Source organism: Mobula birostris, chromosome 8 (genome assembly GCF_030028105.1).
Source record: "Mobula birostris isolate sMobBir1 chromosome 8, sMobBir1.hap1, whole genome shotgun sequence".
Lineage (NCBI taxonomy): Eukaryota > Metazoa > Chordata > Chondrichthyes > Myliobatiformes > Myliobatidae > Mobula > Mobula birostris.
Genome location: NC_092377.1, coordinates 88,510,747 through 88,532,198, shown reverse-complemented (window position 1 = coordinate 88,532,198; position 21,452 = coordinate 88,510,747). Strand labels below are relative to the sequence as shown.

General features: G+C 42.4%; 1 protein-coding gene across 9 annotated transcripts in view; it reads right to left on the bottom strand.

Annotated features, from left to right (window-relative positions):
* Nucleotides 1–21,452, bottom strand: part of syne1b (spectrin repeat containing, nuclear envelope 1b) — a 500,086-nt gene that overhangs the window by 287,275 nt on the left and 191,359 nt on the right. For all 9 annotated transcript variants that reach the window (XM_072265605.1, XM_072265607.1, XM_072265609.1 and 6 more), the window contains 8 exons: nt 19,144–19,294; nt 17,716–17,874; nt 17,096–17,278; nt 15,542–15,643; nt 14,128–14,331; nt 13,840–14,047; nt 11,279–11,391; nt 2,217–2,422 (listed from right to left, as the gene is read on the bottom strand). In XM_072265605.1, coding sequence (XP_072121706.1) covers nt 2,217–2,422; nt 11,279–11,391; nt 13,840–14,047; nt 14,128–14,331; nt 15,542–15,643; nt 17,096–17,278; nt 17,716–17,874; nt 19,144–19,294 — 1,326 coding nt within the window. The remainder of the gene's footprint in view (nt 1–2,216; nt 2,423–11,278; nt 11,392–13,839; nt 14,048–14,127; nt 14,332–15,541; nt 15,644–17,095; nt 17,279–17,715; nt 17,875–19,143; nt 19,295–21,452) is intronic.

The following is a 21,452-nucleotide window of genomic DNA, read 5'->3' as shown; positions in this document are numbered from 1 at the left end:
ATGCCGGCAAGGTAGTAATGGGGGACAAGGAAATGACAGATGAACTGAATAAATATTTTGCATCTGTCTTCACCGTAGAAGACGCTATCAGTATGCCAGAAGTTTGAGACTGCCAGGGGGCAGAAGTGAGTGTAGTTGCTATTACAAGGGATAAGGTGCTTGGGAAGCTGAAAGATCAAAGGTTAGGTAAGTAAGATGGACAATACCTGAGGTTTCTGACAGAAGTAGCTGAAGAGATTGTGGAGGCATTAGCAGTGATCTTTCAAGAATCACTAGGTTCTGGCATTGTTCCAGAGGACTGGAAAATTGCAATGTCACTCCACTCTTCAAGAAGAGAGGGGAGCAGAAGAAAGGAAATTATAGGCCAGTTAGCTTGAACTCAGTGGTTGGGAAGATGTTGGAGTCTATTATTAAGGATGAGGTTTCGGGGTGCTTGGAGGCACATGGTAAAATAGGCCAAAGTCAGCATGGCACTTTGGTAGAAGGAAGAAAAGTGTAGACTATTTTTTTTTAAATAGGGATAAAATTCAAAAATCTAAGGTGCATAGGGACTTAGGAGTCCTCATGCAGGGTTCCCTAAAGGTTAACTTGCAGGTTGAATTGGTGATGAGAAAGACAAATGCAACGTCAGCATTTATTTCGAGAGGACCAGAATATAAAAACAAGGATGTAATGCTGAGTCTTTATAAGGCACTGGTGAGGCCTCACTTGGGGTACTGTAAGCAGTGTTGGGCCCCTTATCTAAGAAAGGATGTGCTGACACTGGCAATGGTTCAAAGGAGGTTCACAAAAATAATTCTAGGAATGAACAGCTTATTATATGAGGAGCATTTGATGACTCTGGGCCCCTACTCACTGGAATTTAGAATAATGAGTGTGGAACTCATTTAAACCTATCAAATGTTGAAAGGCCTAGATAGACTGGATGTAGAGGGGATGTTTCCTATAGTGGGTGAGTCTAGGACCAGAGGGCACAACAGCAGAATGGAGGGACACCCATTTAGAACAGAGATGAGGAGGAATTTCTTTAGCCAGAGAGTGGTGAATCTGTGGAATTCATTGCCACAGGCAGCAGTGGGAACCAAGTCGTTGGGTGTATTTAAGGCCGAGGTTAATAGATTCTCAATAAGTCAGTGTGTGAAAGGTTATGGGGAGAAGGCAGGAGAATGGAGTTGAGAGGGAAATGGGTCATGGTGATCAAGTAGCGGAGCAGACTCAATGAGCCAAATGGCCTAATACTGCTCCTACGTCTTTATGGTCTTATAAAGTGCCTTTCACTACTTTACCACAGGGGTCCCCAACCCTTTTAGCACCGCAGACTGGTTTAATATTGACAATATTCTTGCGGACCGGCCGACGGGAAGGGGAGGTGTTCAAGTAGGGTTGCCAACTTTCTCACTCCCAAATAAGGGACAAAGTAGCAGTCAAATACGGGACACTTGTCTCTACCCCAAGAAAGACTACAATGACCATGAAGCCTTGCGCGGGCACCTATGTGCACATGCGTGACATGTGTATACATGACGTGGGCATGCGTGTACATGCCGATTTTTTTTCTACAAATCGGTTCTGGCTTAATCTTTCCGATTCTGTTAAGTGAAACTACACTGTACATACATTATTTCTACTTTATATAGGCTGTGTATTTATCATATCATTCCTGCTTTCACTATATGTTAGTGTTATTTTAGGTTTTATGTGTTATCTGGTATCATTTGGTGGGTTATTTCACGTTCAACAGTGCATGACAGGGAATGAGGAAAGGTGCAGCTGACTCATATCGTTTCATATCGTCAAATCATATCATCTCCTCGCGGCCCGGTGGTTGGGGACCGCTGCTTTACAACATGACAAGGACTCACAGCTTCCTAAGTATTTATGAAGTGTGATCCTCATTTTAATGCAGGGAAATGTAGCAGCCAAGATACATACAGGAAGCCCCCACCAACAGTGATGTGAAGAGTTACCAGATAATATATAGTTAATGCAGTGGTTGAGCAACAAGGATAACTTCCTTGGCTTCCTTCCAATGCTAGTTTCATGTGGGAGGTATCTCACTTTAGAGTGACATAGGCAGTTCAGTACACCATCCATACTGAAGTGGCTGCTTGCATTTTACTTTCAAGTCATTGGAAGCTTCAGTACTAACCACAGAAAACCATTAAGAAAACCGGCTAAGAAAACTGTTGTCAGACACAAGCTTTGTTAATACCTACCTGTTCAGCTCTTCAACATAGTCCTCCAAGGCCCTCTTATTCTGTTGGCACTGACTCAAGAAGTCCTGCCACTCCTGTTGACTGTTGGCCAGCTGTTGCTGAAGCTGGGCGGCGCTGGGTTTGGGCAAGTGCGGCACCAGTTTGTCTCCCTCAGCCACAGCCGCATCCAGTTTACTCTGACCCATGCTCACTCTGCTGAGGATTTCCTGTAGAAAGAACACAAGCCCCATCTCAGAATCAAAAGTAGGTTTTAAAACATATCAAAGACAAAAGAGCAAGGCACACAAAATGCTGGAGGAACTCAGAAAGCCAAGCAGCATCTATGGTGGGGGAATAACTAAATAAATTTATTTATTGCTCATTTTTTTGTATTTTCAGTTTGTCTTCTTTTGCACATTGGTTGTTTGTCCATCTTTGTGCATAGTTTTTTTTATTGATTCTATTGTGTTTCTTTATATTTACTGCGAATACCCACAAGAAGATGAATCTCAGGGTTGTATGGGGTGACATATATGTACTTCGATAATAAATTTACTTTGAACTTTGAATAAACAGTCATTGATTCGGACCGAGACTTTTAACATTGACTGTTTATTCCTCTTCATAGATGCTGCTTGACCTGCCGAGTTCCTCCAGCACTTCGTGTGTGTTGCTCTGGATTTCCAGCATCCGCAGAATTTCTTGTGTTTAAGAGCAAAAGATCCACTGGCTGCCTATATTAACAGACTCCAGCTAGTCCATGTCCATTCATCTTGCGAGAATATCATAGGAGCAAGAGCAGGTCATATGGCCCTTCAGGCTTGTTCTGCAATTCAACAAAGTTAGGGAGCATTTTGATATAGATGCTAAAAATAATTACAGAAACTCAGGGCGTGAGTAAGCAATTAGGTGAGCAACAAGACAGTAAGTCACCGAACAAGAGGGAGCCAGTGAACAAATGGCTGAATGAAGATGTCTGAGAGTGAGTAAAGATGCCAGGACAACTGTGAGTGAGTAACTGGGGAAATACGGGAGTGTGGGGGTGAGGGTGAGGGTGAGGGTGAGGGTGAGAGAGAGAGAGAGAGAGAGAGAGAGAGAGATTATTTATTTATATACTGTGTGTACATATGTATATGTGTGTGTGTGTGTGTATATATATATATATATATATATATATGGACCAAGTGCAGGTTAGACAAGTGGATAAGTTGAGAGGAAATATGAAAATGATTCAGTAAGGAGTGAGTGAAACTCTATTTTGTGTTTACTGTACAAAGCTCAAAGTATATTTACTATCAAAGAACGTATATGTCACCATATATAACCCTGAGATTAATTTTCTTGCAGGCAAACACAGTAAATACAGGAAAAATAATAGAATCAATGAAAGATCACACCCAACAGAGCGGACAAATAACCAATATGCAAAAGACAACAAACTGTGCAATACAACAGAGAGAAAAATTATGATGATTATAAATAAATAAATAAGCAATAAATATTGAGAACATGAGATGAATTGTCCTTGAAAGTGAGTCTATAGGTTGAGGGAACAGTCAGTGATGGGGAAAGTGAAGTTGAATGAAGTTATCCCCACTAGTTCAAAAGCTTGATGGTTGAGGGGTAATAACTGTTCCTGGACCTGGTGGTGTGGGTTCTGAGGCTCTTGTTCCTTCTTCCTGATGGCAGCAGTGAGAAGAGAGCATGGCCTGGGTAGTGGGGGTCACTGATGAAGGATGCTGCTTTCCTGCACAGCGCTCCATTCAATGTGCTCAATGGAAGGGAGGGTTCTACCCATGATAGACTGGGCTGTACCCACTACTTTCAAGGGCATTGGTGTTTCTATACCAGGCTGATGATGCTGATGTTGATAAACTCAGTTAATTTTATTTCATTGGCAATAATGGAACATGAGCAAATCGAAAGAATCCCTATTACTGATCCAAAAAGGTTACATCAACAAATCAAGAATATCACTGGTTAAAAAGCTCCTCTGTTCTTCAGGTGGATGTTTGAAAGGAAAGGACGGTACCATTATCATGGAAAAAGATGAGATTATGAACAGCTGGTCTGAGTATATTCAGGATTGTTTGAAGACGATTGAGCCGAAAAACCAGAAATTCAGAAAAACATTGAAGGTCCAAGTATTTTAAAATCTGAAGTTTGTAATGCAATAAATAAGATGTAGAAAGGAAAGGCAGCAGGTCCTGATGAATTAGTAATAGAACAAATTATTGCCCTTGAAGATTATGGAATTGAAAAACGTACTGATTTAATCAATGACATTTATGAGACCGGAATAATACAAGAAGAGATGAAAAAAATCAGTATTTATCACTCTTCCTCAGAAAGCAGAAGCAATAGAATGTGAATTAAATAGAACCATAAGTTTAATGAGTCATATCACCAAGATACTTCTAAGAATTTTGATGACGAGAGCTAAATGTAAGATACAAGCTGAAATAGGCAAAGAACAATGTGGTTTTGTGAAAGGCAAAGGTACAAGAAACGCAATATTGATGTTAAGGATACTATCAGAACGAGCTATTAAAGTGCAAAAAGATTTGTTTGTTTGTTTTATCAACTACACAAAAACATTTGATAAAGTGAAGCACAATAAGTTATTTGAAATATTACAGGAAACTCTAGATCTAGATTCGAAAGATCTCCGCCTAATCTGAATCTGTACTGGGAACAAACTGCCGCTGTAAGAATAGATGGAGAAGTGAGTCAGTTTACAAAAATCAAGAGAGGTGTTAGACAAGGGTGTGTTTTCTCCCCTGATTTATTTAATGTGTACAGTGAAACAATATTTAAAATAAATAAGAGACATCTTGGGAATCAAAGTTGGCGGTGAAAATATCAATAATTTCAGGTATGCAGATGACACTGTGATAATTGCAAGTACGGAGAAAGAACTACAAAACTTAATTGATATAACTGTTGAAGAAAGTGCAAAAATGGGTCTATCTATCAATTGCAAAAAGACAGAATGTATGGTGATATCCAAAAAGAAGGAGAATCCTATCTGCAGGCTGAGAATAAACGGGGAAGACATAAAACAAGTAAAGAACTTTTGCTACTTAGGAAGCTGGGTGACATCAGATGGCAGGTGCGACTTCGACATCAAAAGAAGAATAGGGATGGCAAAAATAAAATTCTAAAGGGATTAGACAGGCTAGATGCAGGAAGATTGTTCCCAATGTTGGGGAAGTCCAGAACGAGGGGTCACAGTTTGAGGATAAAGGGGAAGCCTTTTAGTACCGAGATTAGGAAAAACTACTTCACACAGAGAGTGGTGAATCTGTGGAATTCTCTGCCACAGGAAGCAGTTGAGGCCAGTTCATTGGCTATATTTAAGAGGGAGTTAGATATGGCCCTTGTGGCTAAAGGGATCAGGAGGTATGGGGGGAAGGCTGGTACAGGGTTCTGAGTTGGATGATCAGCCATGATCATACTGAATGGCGGTGCAGGCTCGAAGGGCCGAATAGCCTATTCCTGCACCTATTTTCTATGTTTCTATATTTATGTTATATGTTTCTGTTAGCCTAACATCGGTGGTGGGGAAACTGCAGAGTCAGTTATCAAAGATGTGATAACAGCACATTTGGAAAGTGGTGAAATCATCGGACAAAGTCAGCATGGATTTGTGAAAGGAAAATCATGTCTGACGAATCTCAAAGAATTTTTTGAGGATGTAACTAGTAGAGTGGATAGGGGAGAACCAGTGGATGTGGTACATTTGGATTTTCAAAAGGCTTTTGACAAGGTCCCACACAGGAGATTAGTGTGCAAACTTAAAGCACATGGTATTGGGGGTAAGGTACTGATGTGGATAGAGAATTGGTTGGCAGACAGGAAGGAAAGAGTGGGAATAAACGGGACCTTTTCAGAATGGCAGGCAGTGACTAGTGGGGTACCGCAAGGCTCAGTGCTGGGACCCCAGTTGTTTACAATATATATTAATGACTTGGATGAAGGAATTAAATGCAGCATCTCCAAGTTTGCGGATGACACGAAGCTGGGCGGCAGTGTTAGCTGTGAGGAGGATGCTAAGAGGATGCAGGGTGACTTGGATAGGTTAGGTGAGTGGGCAAATTCATGGCAGATGCAATTTAATGTGGATAAATGTGAAGTTATCTACTTTGGTGGCAAAAATAGGAAAACAGATTATTATCTGAATGGTGGCCGATTAGGAAAAGGGGAGGTGCAACGAGACCTGGGTGTCATTATACACCAGTCATTGAAAGTGGGCATGCAGGTACAGCAGGCGGTGAAAAAGGCGAATGGTATGCTGGCATTTACAGCGAGAGGATTCGAGTACAGGAGCAGGGAGGTACTACTGCAGTTGTACAAGGCCTTGGTGAGACCACACCTGGAGTATTGTGTGCAGTTTTGGTCCCCTAATCTGAGGGAAGACATCTTTGCCATAGAGGGAGTACAAAGAAGGTTCACCAGATTGATTCCTGGGATGGCAGGACTTTCATATGATGAAAGACTGGATGAACTCGGCTTATACTCGTTGGAATTTAGAAGATTGAGGGGGGATCTGATTGAAACGTATAAAATCCTAAAGGGATTGGACAGGCTAGATGCAGGAAGATTGTTCCCGATGTTGGGGAAGTCCAGAACGAGGGGTCACAGTTTGAGGATAAAGGGGAAGCCTTTTAGGACCAAGATTAGGAAAATCTTCTTCACATAGAGAGTGGTGAATCTGTGGAATTCTCTGCCACAGGAAACAGTTGAGGCCAGTTCATTGGCTATATTTAAGAGGGAGTTAGATATGGCCCTTGTGGCTACGGGGGTCAGGGGGTATGGAGGGAAGGCGGGGGCGGGGTTCTGAGTTGGATGGTCAGCCATGATCATACTGAAAGGCGGTGCAGGCTCGAAGGGCCAAATGGCCTACTCCTGCACCTATTTTCTATGTTTCTATGTTTCTATGACACCTTTACGAGAATGAAGAGTATACTGACCAATATTAAACTAGGCATGACAACCCGCCTCAGAGTACTGAAATGTTACATTTATCCAGTTATGTTATATGGCTCAGAATGTTGGACAATATCTAGTAACATGAGGAAACAAATAGTAGCAGCAGAGATGTGGTTTTTGAGGAGGATGCAAAGAATATCATGGACGAAACGAATATCTAACGAGGATGTCATGAACAGAGCAAACACAAAAAGAGAAATAATGTATGAGATCATGAAAAGGCAACGTAACTTCATTGGACATGTGATTAGGAAAGAGGAGTTCGAATGCACGGTAATTATGGGAAAGATTGAAGGGAAGAAAACAAGAGGAAGACAAAGACAAGTGATAATGGAGACAGCAGCCAGAGAACTGGAAATGAATACCAATGAACTGATCCACTTGACCCGAAACAGGAGTGTGTGGGCCATGGCAGTCAAAGCTCAAACTGGGCATGGCACCTGATGATGATAATAACAGGCTGTGATACATCCGGTCAATATGCTCTCCACCACACATCTATAGTATAAGATTTGTCATGACATCTTCGGAAATGTTTACGGAAGTAGAGGTGCTGATGTGCTTTCTTTGCAATTGCACTTAAACTCTTGGCCCAGAATAGATCTTCCAAAATGATAAAGTTGCTGGCCTTCTCCACTTCTGATCTTCCAATGAGGACTGGCTCACGAACATCTAGTTTCCTCCTTGTGAAGTCAACAATCAGCTCCTTGACTTTTCCGACATTGAGCATCAGGTTATTATTGTGGCACCACTGAGTGGGATTTTCAATCTCCCTCCAATATGCTGATTCGGCCAAAGGATGTACTTCCTCAGTTACAAATACATTCTTTCAGTCTGATCAAGGACATATACAATTACAAAGCAAATCTAAATATGGCACTGAACCTGTTCTTACCCTCACACTATACTTGACTTTGAATACTCAGCAAACTTCATGAGTACGGAAGAGTTAAAATTCTTTCCCTGCTCTTACAATTCACCCCACTACATTTTCCATTATCTTTCCTCAACAACCCTTGCCCAAATCTCTGCTATCACTCCCTGTTCCATAACCACCCACAATATCCACCAGACATGACCACAACAGACAGGAGCAGGCAGAGTCAGGGGAAGACCATAACACAGTTCAAACTTGCTTTACATTTGGTAAAATTACGGCTGTTCTTCCACTTCGGTGTCACTGGAGAATAGCAGTTATTCCCAAAATGTTTTGCTTCCCTAATGTCCAGAAATCTAATGATCTCTGTTTTAATGCAAACCAAGCTTCCATGGCCATCTGAGCAGAGAATTCCAAAGGATTACCAGCCCCTGAGTGAAGAAATTTCTCTTCATCTCAGACACAAATCACCTACTCCTTATTCTGATACTGTACCTGATCCTTTACTCGTTCACCTGGGGAAACATCTTCCTGTATCCAGCCAGTCTAGCTATCCTTTTTTTAAAAAAATATAAATTTCGATCAGATCTCCTCCTGTTCTTCCAAATTCTGCAGAATGCAGTCTTGGTGTACTCTGCTTCACCTCATACGGCAAACCCATCATCCATGGAACCAGTCTCAAAAATCATTGTTCTTCCTCAGTTACAAGTATATCCTTTCTTTGGTGACAGACCAGCAGTCTGGTCAAGGATGTATACAATACAAAATGGCTTCCTTATTGCTGTGATCAAATCCTCTCTTACTAAAGGCTAACTACCCTTTGCCCTCCTAATGACTTGCCTCAGCAACTTGGTGATTGTCAACACCAGCCAATTTCTCCCCATTTAACACCTGCACCAAGGTGGATGATCTCACTTATTGACATGTTATATTCCATAGCCGTGGTTTCATCCTCTCACTTGGCTTGTCTCTCTGCATCCACCTCTGCACTCGCAATCACACCCAGTTTAGTGTCACCAACGACCCGGGAAATATGACAGTTTGCTCCCTCAGCTAAATCACAGATCAGATGCAAATCAAACAGTGAGGCCTCAATTGCCCATACCTACAACACCCCACCACTCACTGACAGCCTGGCAACCTGAGAGGGAATTGCTTATTCCCACAGTCTTTGCTTTCAGTCTGCTCAGTCCTTGTGGGTACATTAACGCAATTCCATATGCTCTAACTTTGTTTATCAGCTTGGTGTGCAGGACCTTATTGAAAGCCTTCCAGAAAGCCAAACATATCACATCCAGTCATGCCTGCTTATCTACTCCACATGTCACATGCTCGAGGAACTACAACAGACTGGTCAAACATGATTTTTCTTTTGTGAATCCATGCTGTCCTACAATTATGCTTTCCAAGGAGTTACCACGTCACCATATCCTTTCCATATTTACACTCATTGCCCCTGCATGCCCCAAACCTGTCCCACAACTTCCCCTTACACTGTTCTATAACTATACCCCCTCACAATACCCAAACATCGTAACTTTTATCACTTACCTGTCCCAATTCTCCACACCCTATCATCCATATCCATCTGTCCTGCTCCAAGACCATTCACAATAGTACGCTTTCTATACCCTGACTCCATATCCTAGCCATTACCCATTTCCTACAGCCTTTCCCCACATCCCACTTCCATTTTATCTCTTCAATTCCTGCCCTCAATACCCTGTTCCTTTTTCTCAACTGTATACAATACTCATGCCTATACTACACACCCCATCCTCCCAACCCCATTTTACATCTGTCATTAACCAACGCCCTGCTAATGTCTCTTTGGCCTTTGTTTTCAAACTTAGTAATGACCTCCCACCCCTCCACCACAGGTTGTAGAAACAGAGGTATAATTATAACAACAAATAGATTTCATTCTCGGTTTATAATTGAAGCAGAGAAATAAGTGTTGATGGTGTCACCAGAAAAAGACAAACCATTTTCTAGTGGAAGGGGGTGGCAAAATATGTTAGCTCTGCAATTCCTGTCCAGAAGGTTTCCGGAAATCTGCAACAAAATGTTGGGAAAACTTAACAGGTCAGTGAGCATCCTTGGAGACAGGATGAGAGTTAATATTTTAGGTAAATGATCCGTCATTGGCCTCTGTTAATCTGAAACATTAACTCTGTTTCTCTCTCCGTGAACATTGCCATGATCTGTTCAGCTTTTCCATAGAAGCCTGCGGAGATTCGGCATGACATCAAAAACCTTGACAAACTTCTATAGATGTGTGATAGAAAGTGTGTTAACTGGCTGCATTACAGCCTGGTATGGGAACACCAATGCCTTTGAACAGAAAATCCTGCAAAAGATAATGGATTCAGCCCAGGACTTAATGGGTAAAGTCCTCCCAACCATTGAGCACATCTACCTGAAATACTGTTGTAAGAAAGCAGCATCTATCATCAAAGATCCTCACCAAGGCCATGCTCTTTTCTCACTGCTACCATCAGTGCCTCAGGACTCGTACCAACAGATTCAAGTTACTACCCCTCCTTGAACAAAAGAGCATAATTGCACTCATCCATTGAGATGTTCCCACAACCAATGATCTCTCCTTAAGGACTCTTTGTCCTGTTATTTCATGCTCTCGTTATGTATTGCTATTTATTTATATTTGCACTTCAACACTTTCTTATATTCTATGCTCTTGCTCTTTCATTGATCCCATTTACAGTTACTATTCTATAGATTTGCTGAGAATGCCCGCAGGAAAAAGAATCTCAGGGTTGTATGTGGTGACATGTATGTAGTTTGATAATAAATTTTACTTTAAACTTTGAGATTCATTTTTGTTTTGGATTCCAGCGTCTACAGATACTTGCACAGTCTGTGCAGAAGCTAGCAAGGTCACTGCGCCTTGGAAGAAATAAGGTGGTAGAAACAATGGGTGTTCATTCATACAGCTGCAATGGTTTACCCCTCTCACTGTTAACTTTACAGAAGCTTGAATTGGCATTCAGTCCAGAATCCTACTGCCAAGCAACACTTTGAGCTGAATATGCATTTCATGAAGTCCGTTAATTTATAACTACAGGTTTAACGAAGGCCTAAGATTTATCAGCTCCAAACTTCACTGTAATGCAATGATTTTAGTTTTCATTGCCCCTTTCATTATACAAATATTGCAAACTGCATCTGATGGGCATTGAGGTGTGTCACAGACCTTCAGTTCCTGTAGTTTCTCCTCAATGGTGTGCATATCTCCAGCTTGGTCACTACAATCCTTCACCAATGTCCTGGCATCACCGAGCCACAGCTGAAACTCCTGCAAAATGCCTTCCAAAAATAACATTTACAAATTAATAAAAGCGCTTGCTGCTAGTTCCATCGCTTAACCAAACTATTGGATGCAGTAGTTTAAATCAGAACTTAAAAAATACCAGTGTTTCAGCTGGACGAGATGGCAATATTCACAGGTATAATGTTAAACACACCTACAGTAACATCAAACAAGGAAGCAAGAAAGAACAATGGTGATCTGTGTTTTGTGTGCGCGAGAAGGGGTTGGGGGTTTGATGATATTGCTGCTCTTTTTTTGCGTGGGGGGGCTTGGGGGTTTGGGCTTTGATGTTCTAGCTGCCGTTTTCCAGGTGGGCGATCTGTTACTTTCTGTGCGAGGGAGGGGTTGGGGGGGTTTGGGGTGTGTGAGTTTTGTTTCTTTTTCTTTTCTGCGGAAGAGTGGGTTGGCGTTTTCTCTTTTAATAGACCCCATGGTTTTTCTGTATGCATGGCTATCTGGAGAAGACAAATCTCTGATTTGTATCCTGCATACGTATTTTGACAATGAAATGAACCTTTGACATTTAGGGGATGTAACCAAAAGTCACAATAAAGAGAAATAACAAACTGTGTAATGCAACTGAAGACAGAGCAAGAGTACAAACAGGCAGAAGAAGATTAAGGCAGAGGAACAATAAGCAATAGCGTTCAGATAAATTAACATCAAAAAGTAGAAGGAATGCCCACTGTTGCAGAGTTACTAAATTAACATGAATGAAGACCCAACTATAAAAATTGACGACTAAGAAGATGAATATCAAATAGTGGTGGTACTGAAGGAATGAATCTCCCTTGGAGTGGCTCCAGTGTTACTATATCATTACTTAGATAATGGGATCAAAAGTGTCCATTGTATTCCAAGTGTGGCCTTACCAGCACCCCACACAACTGTGTCCAAACTTCCCTATTTCTAAATCTCAACACCATTGCAATCCTTATTCTTTGTCAATAGCTCCCACGGATCTTATAAATCCACCTGATAGATTTGTAGATCTCATTTGAAATATAACATTGCTGACAGTACAAAACACCCATGATATTAGATATTAGAGGAAGGTTTTTTACTCAGAGAGTGGTTGGTGCGTGGAATGCACTGCCTGAGTCAGTGGTGGAGGCAGATACACTCGTGAAGTTTAAGAGACTACTAGACAGGTATATGGAGGAATTTAAGGTGGGTGGTTATATGGGAGGCAGGGTTTGAGGGTCGGCACAACTTTGTGGGCCAAAGGGCTTGTAATGTGCTGTACTGTTCTATGTTCTATGATGTTCTAGTTCCAAACACCTGGTGTGGCATTTGAACCCAAAATTTTGATACTTGCTACCCTCTCTCAATTACAGTTTATTATTCATTTGAATGCTACTGTTTGATTCTTCTCCCTCTTAACCCTTCTCATCTCACCTATCCATCACCTCCCTCTGGTGTCCCTCCTCCTTCTCTTTATCCTACGGGCCACTGTCCTGTCCCATCAGATTCTTTCTTCTTCGGCCCTTTACATCTTCCACCTATCATGTCCCAGCTTCTCACTTCATCCCCAGCTCCACCTGATTTTCCTCCTCACCCCATTTTGCCTTTCACCTGTCAGCTTGTACTTCTTCCCCTCCACCCACCTTCTTATTCTGGCTTCTTCCCCCCTTCCTTTCCAGTCCTGATTAACGGTCTCAGCCTGAAATGTCGACTTTATTCCTCTCCGTAGAAACTGCATGACCTGCTGAACTCCTCCGGCATTTACTGTTTGTTGCTATGGATTTCCACCATCTGCAGAATCTCTTATGTTTACTTCAATCGGGGTAACGGAGTTAGGACTTGACTGGCCAGAGATTCAAAATGCGATGGTGTAGTTCAATCCAGCAACACTCAGTTTAGCCTGACAGCCAGACACTCTTATTGTCTAAGATTTGTCCTAGAACACAGAACAGTACAGTACAGGCCCTTTGCCGACTTTTAACCTACACCAAGTTCAAACTAACACTTCCCTCCAACAGGGCCCTCAACTTTGCTTTCATCCATGAGCCTGTCAAAGAGTCTCTCAAATCTCCCTAATGTATGTACTTCTACCACCAGCCAGTTTTTGCTGTAATGTTTTAAATTATTAAGAAATTTGATAGGTTCAATATAAATCTTTCAACATAAGCCACCACACTTCCACTAGGAGCATGAGTAAATTACCAAAAACCTATGAGGGAATTCGAGGAAAACATTTTATCAAGAAAGCAATTAGGATGTGGAGCCTGCCAGCAGAGGGCGTTGAGTATTTAAAATGGATGTCTCGAAAGGGAAAATGAAATTTTGAGGGGGAGTTGAAAGCGCTGGTGGGAGTAGGAAGGTGAGATAAAAGGTGCTGAGAGAGATACTGTATGTCTGGAGCATATACACCAGCGCTGACCAGTTGGGCTGAGTGCCCTGATTTTGCCCCATAATTCATTCACCTCCGGAGTCCTCCTCACCATTGAAGTGCTGTTGCAGTGCCTCCTGGAGCCTGCCTTGTGTTTTGCAGGAGAGCTGGTTGACAGCTTCATACTGCTTGATCAATCCGGTGACCCTGCTGCCCATCCCCTCCAGCTCCATGGAGTGGTACTTTCGGCAGAGGCCATTAAGGTTCTCTCGAGCAGAGTCAATCCTGCCCTGTTGGTTGACCAGCTCCAAGTCCAGTTCCTGCAAAGACAGACACAACAGTTAAAAAGGCAATGGGGGAGCGGGATGCTGGTAAACGCTGCTGGCCTTCTCCCACGTACCTTCACTTTCCTCAGGTCGTCGAGATCCTGGCTGCTGGAACAGGCAGAGAGTGAGCACTCCACTGTGTGTAACCAGTCACTAAGCTCCTTGATGTAGCTCTCCATCTGGCTTTTCTGTGCTCGAAAGTCCTTCAATGTCTCTCTCGCCACCTCAGACACTTCCTGCGCATGATCCAACTTCTTCTGGGAATCAGCCTCCACTGCCTGCAGGTACAGAGCGATGATCAATTGCAATATGAGAGATATTAACCTCTGCCTATCCAGTTATGGCTATTTGATAACTGAGCACATCAGTGATGGAACCAAGGGGTCCCTCACCAAAGTAGATCTGTTCTTAATACAATGCCGTCTAGAGAAAAGAGAAATTATGGAAAGAAGGAGCAAGCAAGCTCTCCAACCTTCTCTGCCAACTAATTAGATAACTGCTCTCTTCCTCCCTTCCTCCCATAGTCCACTCTTCTATCAGATTCCTTCTTCTTTGGCCCTCCACCTTTTCCACCTGAAACCTCCCAACTTCTCAGTTCGTCCCTCTCCCCCACCCACCTTCCTACTCACCTATCACCTGCCAGCTTATACTCCTTCCCTTTTCCCTACTTTCTTATTCTGGATTCTTCCTCCTTCCTTTCCAGTCCTGATGAAGAGTCTCAGCCCAAAATATTGACTATTTATTCCTCTTCATTGATGCAACCTGGCCTGCTGAGTTCCTCCAGCGTTTTGTGTCTGTTGCTCTGGATTTCCAGCATTTGCAGAATCTCTTTTGGTTAGATAACTGCTGATGTGTTTCCTATCTTTATTTGTCCACGTCAGTTCTATCAATAGTCCCAACCAATAAAGATCAACTGATCTCAGGTTTGGAAGCTCCAATTGTTCCCAGCCACCCACATCCTCTTGGGGACAGAGAGTTCCAAATTCCAAGATTGTTTGAGTTAAGCAACAGCTTCAAATGCGCTTTGGGAAATCCTTGTTCTGAGCTTCGAACCCTGTATCTTCCTCAAACCCCACCTCCCATCAAACTCTTCACAGTGACATAATCCCTGGCCCTAACATTAGTACACCCTCTTGTTCGGATCTCATGACCTGCACTCACAGTGAACCTCTCCCCCCACCTTTGTCAATTCTATCTGCCTCCAATCCCTGTAAGAAGTAGTTTCTAGCTGCCCTTTCATATTCCTTAACCACCTACTACTAAGCCATGAAATGGGAGATAAATGGCATTCCTTAAAGAAAGCAGGATCCTATACAGGCAAAGCTGACATCTTCAAGTGATTATTCAAGCAAAGCTTAGTCCTACATTATACAGCAACCCCCACCCAATCTTCCAATCCACATCCAGAAGAACATCCTTGTAATTCCAACCTTATCATAACAAAAATGACCAAAAGGGGTGAGAAATATATCGAAGACCTCTGCTTACCTGAAGTACAGGTGGAACCTCTTGACATTTGGTTACCTTTGTTAACTCGCTGACTTTAGAGTGCAGACACTTGAGCTTCTCCCCTTTGCTTTGGACCTCAGACTAGATGCCAATGAAAGAGAATGGAGTGTCACTCAAACAAGATGCTGGAAGTCCAAGCAACACACTCAAAGTGCTGGAGGAACTCAGCAGGCCAGGCAGCATCTATGGAAAAAAAGTACAGCCGACGTTTTGGGCTGAGACCCTTCATCAGGTATTCTTTTCCATAGATTCTGCCTGGCCTGCTGAGTTCCTCCAGCATTTTAGGAGTGTCACTCAGTCAGTGACTGGGTTATATCACTAGCAGCCTCAATGTACTTTGAGCAGAAATGATCTCGAAGCTCGGAAGAGTGGCATTAAGTTATTGAGCCCATAAGAGCTTAGTGTTTGGAAATACAACATGATTTTAAAAAGGGGCTAGAAGAGAAGGGATAGTGCTAAAGTTTTAATGAAATCATCCCACACTAATCAAACCAAATTGAGGGACAATGGGAGAGAGAGGGCAGGATTCCATTGATGGCATAAAGAGAAGAATAGTGTTGGACAAATTGCAAACACAAGCAAAACCAAGAGATAGTAAGATGACATGACAGAATTACTGATTGTAAGATTACTGAATACAGGGCAAATTTCCATTTGCAGGGATATCAAATCAGGAGCCAATATGGAAGTTAGGAGAAATTCTAACCCATCAAGTAGTTATTATGTAGGATTCTCTACCACGGTGTAGATACATTTGAAAGGAAGTGGGCTGACTACAAGGAAGAAAGGAACGGAAATGTATTCAGACCTGGCATGACTGATAGAACAAAGGAGGAAACAAAAAGATCTGCAAAATCATCTGGTCTGAACTTCTGTTTTCTTCATTGACTCTTGTTTAATTCTAAAACATCTCCAGTACACAGGGCTATCCAGCTGGAAAAGGGCAGAAGACACTGTAAGCCCTTCTCGGTACCAACTCCAAATTCAGGAGCAGTGGGGTCGAGCAAGATGACTTGTACACACAGCACACCATTCTGACCACATACCAGGATAGGATTTGTCTGCTTGGTCATGTCTCTTACCATTTGTTGGATGTTAACTCAAAAGGACGGTGGTTGTGTTATGAGCCATTAACGTTGGTTCTCAAAGCTTTGGTGTTTCCAAAGGGCCTAATGCAAAATGGCAAAAGGAGCTCATCCTGAAAACTGTGGTCTTAGAGACACAATCACCATTTCAGGACATTGCACAATTTACACTTTGCAGCTATTGTCAAAAAATCCAATAGCAATAATCCAATTTACTGTGAGGCTTCTTGCACTGAGCAGACTAGATAATCCCCACTCCAAAATACATTTGTTAGTTGGAACTGACAATTTGACTGATCTGCCTGTATGTCACATTGTATACCCGGAAAATCAGAACACTGGCTTTCACTCAGCTGAGTGAAAAGCCAACGGGCAACACCAACAATTGCTTGCATTAACTTAAAAGTCAAACTTTGTTGTTTACCGGAATTACACTAGTGTGATTTACCTGGAAGTCAAGCAATCTCATTTCCATTCTCTGACTGTCATTCAGATTGCTGATCATTTCATTTAGTTCAGAGACGCAACCCTTGGACCAAGTGTCTATCTCATCTCCAATGTTCAGCACATCCTCCCACAGTGCAAGGCCAGAACTTAGCTTTTCAATGTTGGCATCCAGTCTCTCAGACATCTGCAAAGAATGGTTTAAGTGCATTGCTATTAATAAATTCGAAATATGACAAGCTCCCAGCTCGATTGATTACTTGCATCTATACATTATCAGCTAAACATTTCTAAGTATGCGAAGGTTGATGAGTGATTCTGTAACTCATAAGATCAAACAATTTAGAGTTTGTTTTCCAGCAGTCGAAGGAGTTTCAGGCAAGCGTTACAAGTGTCTCCCTCATTTGTCCCTCACAGTGTCATTACACTACTGTTTCCTTTGACTTCCCCAGCAGAACTACTGGTAAGAGAAACATTGGTAGGAAAAAGCTGTGGGACCAAGATATGCTCTAGACAGCTGTGCAAAGGCAATAACGTGAAAGAAGGACTGACATTGTATCTGAGACTTCTTTCTCACTGCATTCGACAAAAGGTTCAAATAGCATTTCTGTGGATCATTCTTACATCTAGCCATTGGTCCAAGATGTTGTTCAGATCATCTTTGAGTGGGTCCAAGTTACAGCCATGAATTCTCTTCAGTTCAGCCAACAGCTGTTTGCCTTTCACTCTGAAACCATCCAGTTGCTCCTGACTCCCGAGTAACTCAGCCTTCGCCACTTCATGCTGTCCCGCAAACAAAAACAATCAGAAAAAGGCTTTAGTCATAGTCATAGTCATACTTTATTGATCCCGGGGGAAATTGGCTTTCGTTACAGTTGCACCATAAATAATTAAATGGTAATAAAACCATAAATAATTAAATAGTAATATGTAAATTATGCCAGGAAAAGTCCAGGACCAGCCTATTGGCTCAGGGTGTCTGACCCTCCAAGGGAGGAGTTGTAAAGTTTGATGGCCACAGGCAGGAATGACTTCCTATGACGCTCTATGTTGCATCTCGGTGGAATGAGTCTCTGGCTGAACGTACTCCTGTGCCCAACCAGTACATTATGTAGTGGATGGGAGACATTGTCCAAGATGGCATGCAACTTGGACAGCATCCTCTTTTCAGACACCACCACCAGAGAGTCCAGTTCTATCCCCACAACATCACTGGCCTTACGAATGAGTTTGTTGATTCTGTTGGTGTCTGCTACCCTCAGCCTGCTGCCCCAGCACACAACAGCAAACATTAGAAGACATTTAGAAGACATTTAAGCCTGCTGTCAGCTACCTGGCTAGACCTTTTGCAGGGATTTGCTGTCAAGAGATCAGTGGAAAGCCCAAGGTGAGGAAGCTAACCATCAACACAGAACTTTATGCAGGGACTTGCCTCAACCTCACTCCAAGTTCCTCTAGGACAAAGTACAAGATCCCAAGGAAATAAAATGCCACCAGATTCAGACAAACACCAATTTTGTAACACACCATGGGATTATTTCTCATGTGACCTGTAGGGCTGCTCAGGTTTTGAAGTCTGTCACCCATGTATATGCATCTTTTGATGCCCAAACAAAGAAGGGTTTACAAAGTTCTCCAAGTTAGGTAGTATCACATCTGTGCTTGTGTTACAACACGGTGAAATGTCACTTCATTATCCAACACTACAAGTTAAAGCAAGGCCTCACACTCAGACAATGAACACAGGTTTTTCTGAATAGATATCAGTGAGGAATTGTCCAAGCTGAACTAACAACCGCCAAACATGAGGAAGGACCTTCAACTGATAATTTCCTAAAATGTTACATTCCAAGTTTAATTTTGTGAAGTTCTATAGCAAAGAGAGGGCAAACAGATTATGCTGTTATATTTTAAAAAATTAAAAATTGAAAAAAAACAGGGAAATATCCCTAAATCAGTGTTTGTGTGATATGACTGTGTAACATTATGTTTTAATTCTATAGGGCTTCTACAAGCAGGAAATTATGGTAAAGGGGTTAACATGGCACTTACCCTGGACAATGTTCTCCTCAGGTCTTCTTGATCCAGCAGACTGGATTTGATCACAGCTACAGCTTCTGAATTTTCAATCACTTTGAGAAGAACAGACTTGGAGTTCTGATAATCCCTCATGAAGGCAACCAGTAAACTGCCTTGATCCTGACTGTTAGGAGAAACAGTAAATCAATGTAGAGATTGAAGACATTTCACTTATACATGCCACAGGAAATCAGAAACCAGCATCTTGAAAGAGAACTTTATTGAGATCTTTTCTCAATCATCTGCAGTAATATTGACAGAAAATTCAAAGCATGAGCATAATTATTTTGCCAAAGTCCAGGAGGAAGACTGAAAGACATGTTCCACCAATCCCTCATTGAAAATATACCTCACAGTCAAACCTTTGATGAGAATCCAGTGAATTAATTCAGAAGATTTTTAGTCACATTCCCCAAATTGGCAAACATTTCTAGTGGTTCCTACAACTTGTAAGATCTTCATTAAATGTACGTGTACAGACCTGAGTTGGGTTGGGTTCACAGCTCTGTGGGGAGGGATAGGGTGACGGCTTCCACAACAGCAACCTGAGGTAGCCCCAGGAACCCTTGCAATTTTCATAAATCACCAGAGTCACACTGTCCAATGCAGGGAGTCCATGCCCACAGTTCAAAGTTCAAAATAAAATTTATTATTACAGTACATGTCACCACATACAACCCTGAGATTATTTTTCCTGTGGGCATACGCAGTAAAACTACGGAAAAGTAACTGTAAATAGAATCAATGAACTGTGCAAATGCAAATAAAAATAAATAATGTGAATGAAATATAGTGACAAGATAAAAAGCCCTTGAAGGGAGATCATCAGTTGTGGGAACACCAGATATAGAATGACTGTAATTATCCTCTTTTGTTCAAGAGCCTGATGGTTGAGGGGTAGTAACTGTTCCTGAACCTGGTGGTGTGAGTCCTGAAGCATCTGTACCTTCCACCTGATGGCAGCAGTGGGAAAAGTGCATGGCCTGGGTGTGAGGTCTTTGATGATGGATGTTGCTTTTCTATGGTAATGTTACATGTAGATGTGCTCAATGGTTGGGAGGGTTTTATCTGTAATGTACTGGGCCAAATCCACTACCTTTTGTAGGATTTTCTGCTCAAAGGCATTGGTGTTCCCATACCAGGCCGTAATGCAGCAAGTCAGCACACTTTCCACCTCATATCTATAGAAGTTTGCCAAGTTTTTTGATGACATGTCTAATCTCCACGGACTCTTGAGGAAGTAGAGGCACTGTCATGCTTTCTTTGTAATAATATTTATATGATGGGTCCAGGACAGGTCCTCTGAGATAGTGACATCCAGGAACTTAAAGTTACTGACCCTCTCCACCTCTGATCCACCAATGATTACTGGTTCATGGACCTCTGGCTTCCCTCTCCTGAAGTTTACAGTCAGTTCCTTGGTCTTATTGACAATGAGTGAGAGATTGTTGTTATTATTCTCAATCTCCCTCCTGCATGCTGATTCATCTCCACCTTTACACAACAGTAGTGTCATTAGCAATCTTACCTAAACGTCAACTTGCAGTGGTGAGGAAGGCAGATGCAATGTTAGCATTCATTTCGAGAGGAATAGAATATAAAAGCAAGGATGTAATGCTGAGGTTGTATAAGGCATTGGTCAGACCACACGGAGTATTGTGAAGAGCTTTGCGCCCTTTATCTAAGAAAAGATGTGCTGGCATTGGAGAAGGTCCAAAGGAGGTACACAAGAATATTCCAGGGAATGAAAGGGTTAACGTATGAGGAGTGTTTGACGCCTCTGGACCAGTATTCACTGGAGTTTGAGGAAGGAGGGGCGCGGAGCTGAAGATGGTGCGGGAAGGCGACTTCTCTCAGGTCATCTGTGAAACAGTTAAGTTCTTCCTATTCTAATGTCTCTAGATTCATTTTCAGGGTGGCTGGGGCCCAGCAGGATCTTGACGCACAGTGGCACTCAAAGCTGCCGTTCTCCACAGTGAGCACTCAAAGCTGCTGTTCTTCACAGTGGCACTCAAAGCTGCCGTTCTACACAGTGGGCACTCAAAGCTGCCATTCTCCACAGTGGCACTCAAAGCCACCGTTCTCCACAGTGGCACAAAGCTGCCGTTCTCCACAGTGGCACTCAAAGCCACCGTTCTCCACAGTGGCACTCAAAGCTGCCGTTTGGCACAGTGGCACTCAAAGCTGCCGTTTGGCACAGTGGCACAAAGCCACCGTTCTACACAGTGGCACAAAGCCACCGTTCTACACAGTGGCACTCAAAGCTGCCGTTCTCCACAGTG